The sequence below is a fragment of the Emiliania huxleyi genome (assembly GCF_000372725.1).
Source record: "Emiliania huxleyi CCMP1516 unplaced genomic scaffold EMIHUscaffold_3, whole genome shotgun sequence".
Lineage (NCBI taxonomy): Eukaryota > Haptophyta > Isochrysidales > Noelaerhabdaceae > Emiliania > Emiliania huxleyi.
Window position 1 is genome coordinate 760,191 of NW_005199770.1, and position 3,187 is coordinate 763,377.

Consider the following 3,187-nt stretch of genomic DNA (forward strand, 5'->3'; position numbering starts at 1 on the left):
AAAAAGAAGAAGAGAGGAGGGAGACGGGGGAAAGAGAAAAGGAAAAAGGGAAAAGAAAAAAAAGAAGGGGGAAGCAAAGGAAAAGAGAAGGAGGGAAAAAAGGGAGGGGGGAAAAAAAGAGGCGAAAGGGGAAAAAGGGGGAAAAAAAAGGAGGGGGAAAAAGGGGGGCGGAAAAAAAAAGGGGAAGAAAAGAGGAAAAAAAGAGGAGAAAAAAAGGGAAAGGGGGGGAGAAAAGGGGGGGGGGGAAAAAAAAAAAAAACAGTAAGACGGGAAGAGGGATGAAAAAAAAAAAAGGACAGAGCAAACCGCGAACAAGGGTGAGGGTGAGGGTGAGGGGGTAGGGCGGGGCAGGAGATGGGGCGGAGTGTGTGCGTGTGTGTGTGTGTTGTGCGTGCGTGTTGTGCGTGCGTGCGTGCGTGCGCGGGGAGGGGGGGGGGGGCTGCGCGCCTTTGCGGCCGGCGCGAGCGGTGCGACCGACCCTGTGGAGGTAGGAGCGGATGTCTGACGGCGGGTCGTAGTTGACAACCGCGTCGATGGTGTCCGCGTCGATCCTGCATGAGCATGCCAGCATCAGCGCGGGGAGACGGTCTTGTGCAGAGTCGTCAGAGCAGCGCGAGAACACGAGGGAGGCGAGTACAGTGAATACAGCGAGCGGAACACGGCCGAGTCAGCGGAGTACGCGTCCTCTCGAGCGCTGGTTGGGAGACAAGGCTGCGTCTTCCGCTTCTAGGGCGACGAGATACGGGGAGATACAGGGGAGATATGGGGAGATCTTCCGCTTCTAGGGAGGCGATCCCGCGCGCCATCGCGTCGGAGGCGACAACGACGCCCGCCGTGCCGATCCTGCGACGGTGAGTACACGCCATTGTCAGAGCGCGTGGAGCCAGGGATCTCTGACTGTCTTGTCCGTCCTCGGCTGTCTGTGCTTGTGCGATCTTGGGCCGGGGGGTTGTGCTTTTGCGTGGTGAGTACTGGTGAGTACAGGGGAGGCGAGTCCACACAGCGAATGCAGCGGGGCACGGCGGGCGGCAGTGGAGGGCATGGCCACCCCCGTCTCGAGCGCTGGCCGGACAACGCGCGCTCGCCGTCTACACCTGGGGCCATCTAGGAGGCGGGGGGCCGCATCGCGTGCAGCGTGTCGTGCCGCAGCTTTGCGGGCACGGCGCTCGAGTACTCTCGCGCCGACACACCGAGGAGCTGCCGCGGCGGGACAGAGGGAGGCCGTGAGGAGGGCGGCGGGGAGGGGAAGCGAGGCGGGGAGGGAGGAGGCGGGGAGCAGGGAGGAGGAAACGGAGGTGGGGGAGGGGGCAATGAGAGGCGGGGGGGGGGGGGGAAGCGGAAAGGGGGGGGCACCTGCAGCAGCTTTGCGAGTCGGCGGGTCCCCTCCCCGGACGAGGTGAAGATGAGCACACACGAATGGTTGGGCCGGGGGGGCGCGCCGCCCTCGCCCTCGCTCTCTTCCGCGGCGATGCCGTCCTCGCTCTCGCCCTCGCGCGACGACCCGCTCTCGCTCCCCTCGCCCTCCTCCTCTCCAGACGCGGCGCCGCTCTCGCTGCCGCTCTCGCTGCCGCTCTCGCTCCCGCCCTCGCCGTCGGCGCCGCCGTCCCCACCCCCCGGCGGCGCGTCCCAGTAGCGCTTCGCCTGCGGCGCCTTCATCCAGCGGAGGAGGAGGAGGAGCAGCAGCGGCTTGTCCGGCGCGCCGCACGACAGCATCCACTCGCGCAACGTCGCCTACCCTCGGCGCGCGCCCAGACTCATCCCGGCAAATCTCGCGCCGCCACGGCCCGCGCGGCGGCGCCGGCGTCGCGAACCGCGCGCCCGAGACGCAAAAGTAGGCGGCGCGCTCGAGGCGGAGCGGGGCGAGCCTAGTGGGTGAGTCGCCAACCTCGGGGCGGGAGATATGGGGAGATATGGGGAGATATGGGCAGCCTACGGGGTGAGTGCCAACCTCAGGGCGGGAAGACGGTGGCGTGTCTGCTCTTCCGCAGCACCGCATGAGTGCGAGTACGGTGAGTACGAATACGGTGAGTACAGCGGGGTACGGCCGAGTACAGCGGAGTCCGTGTCCTCTCGAACGCTGGTCGGACTACGCGAGTCCGCAGTCCGCGTCTACCGCCGCGTCGCCTCGCGGCAGAGCGCGTCAGCGTCGCAGAGAAGAGGAGCTTTGTCAGCGGCTCCCTGCCGATCGCGGACCCCGCGCCGCCGCCCGCGCCGCCATACGCAACGGCGAACGCCAGCGGCCCGCCCCGCGCCGCCGCCGCAGCTGTGCCGGCGAGCGGTCGGCGCGTCACCTCCGCCGACCGCCATGCGGTCGCGCCGCCGCCGCACCCGCCGCCGCCGCCGCCCGGCGCGGCGGGCGGAGGCTGCGAGTAGGCGGAGGCGAGGAGGAGAGGCAGCCACGACTGGAGGCCGTGCGAGAGTAGCCGGTCCGCCTAGAGATTACCCGAGATTACCCGAGATTACCCGAGATGATCCGAGATTAGCCGGTCCGCCTAGGGTGGGCGACGGACTGGCTGGCTCTCCTCAGCTGCCCCGCTTCTAGTGACGTGTGGAGGCTGGACAGCGACCCACTTCTGACTGTCGTTGCTCTCTCTCCCTTCTCGACGGCCTGTGCTTGTGCGTCGTGGGTCCGGACATTGTGTGTTTTTGCGTGGACAGCGACGACGCGCGCCTCGTCGACGACGAGCCATCGCAAGTGCTGGAGTGTAAAGCCGCCACCCGCGCCCAAGTGCTCGACCAGTCGGCCCGGCGTCGCGACAAGCACGTCTACCGCCGACCGGCCGCCGCCGCCGCCGGCCCCACCGCCGCCGCCGGCCCCACCGCCCACCCTTCCGCCGCCGCCTCCGCCGCTGAGGCCGCGCGGGGCGGCGCGCGGCGCGCCGAGCAAAAGCGCGCGCTCGTCCTCCCAAGACGCGCCGTCCATGCCGACGGCCAGGCCGACCTGCGAGGTGCGCGCTGTGGCTCACGGAGCGGCGGGTGGGGGCGGGGGGGGGGGGTGGCGGGGGGGGGGGGTGGAAAAAGAATGGCGGGGCGGGGCGGGGGGGGGGGGGGGGGGTCCGGGGTTGCGGTTTGGCTCCAGGGGGGGTCGGGTGGTGGCGGGGCGGGGGAGGGCGGCGTGGCGGGGCAAACAGAGAAAGTTCGGACGGGGGGTGTACAAGGGCAGGCGGTCCGGGAGGGGGAGAGGGGG

At 68.9% G+C, this 3,187-nt stretch overlaps 1 protein-coding gene across 1 annotated transcript in view; it reads right to left on the minus strand.

The window, feature by feature from the left end:
* EMIHUDRAFT_195220 (hypothetical protein) overlaps positions 1-3,187 on the minus strand; it is a gene marked incomplete at both ends in the record, with an annotated part of 6,176 nt that overhangs the window by 1,448 nt on the left and 1,541 nt on the right. Inside the window, one exon of the mRNA XM_005775203.1 lies at positions 475-551. Within this exon, the coding sequence (XP_005775260.1) occupies positions 475-551 (77 nt within the window). The remainder of the gene's footprint in view (positions 1-474; positions 552-3,187) is intronic.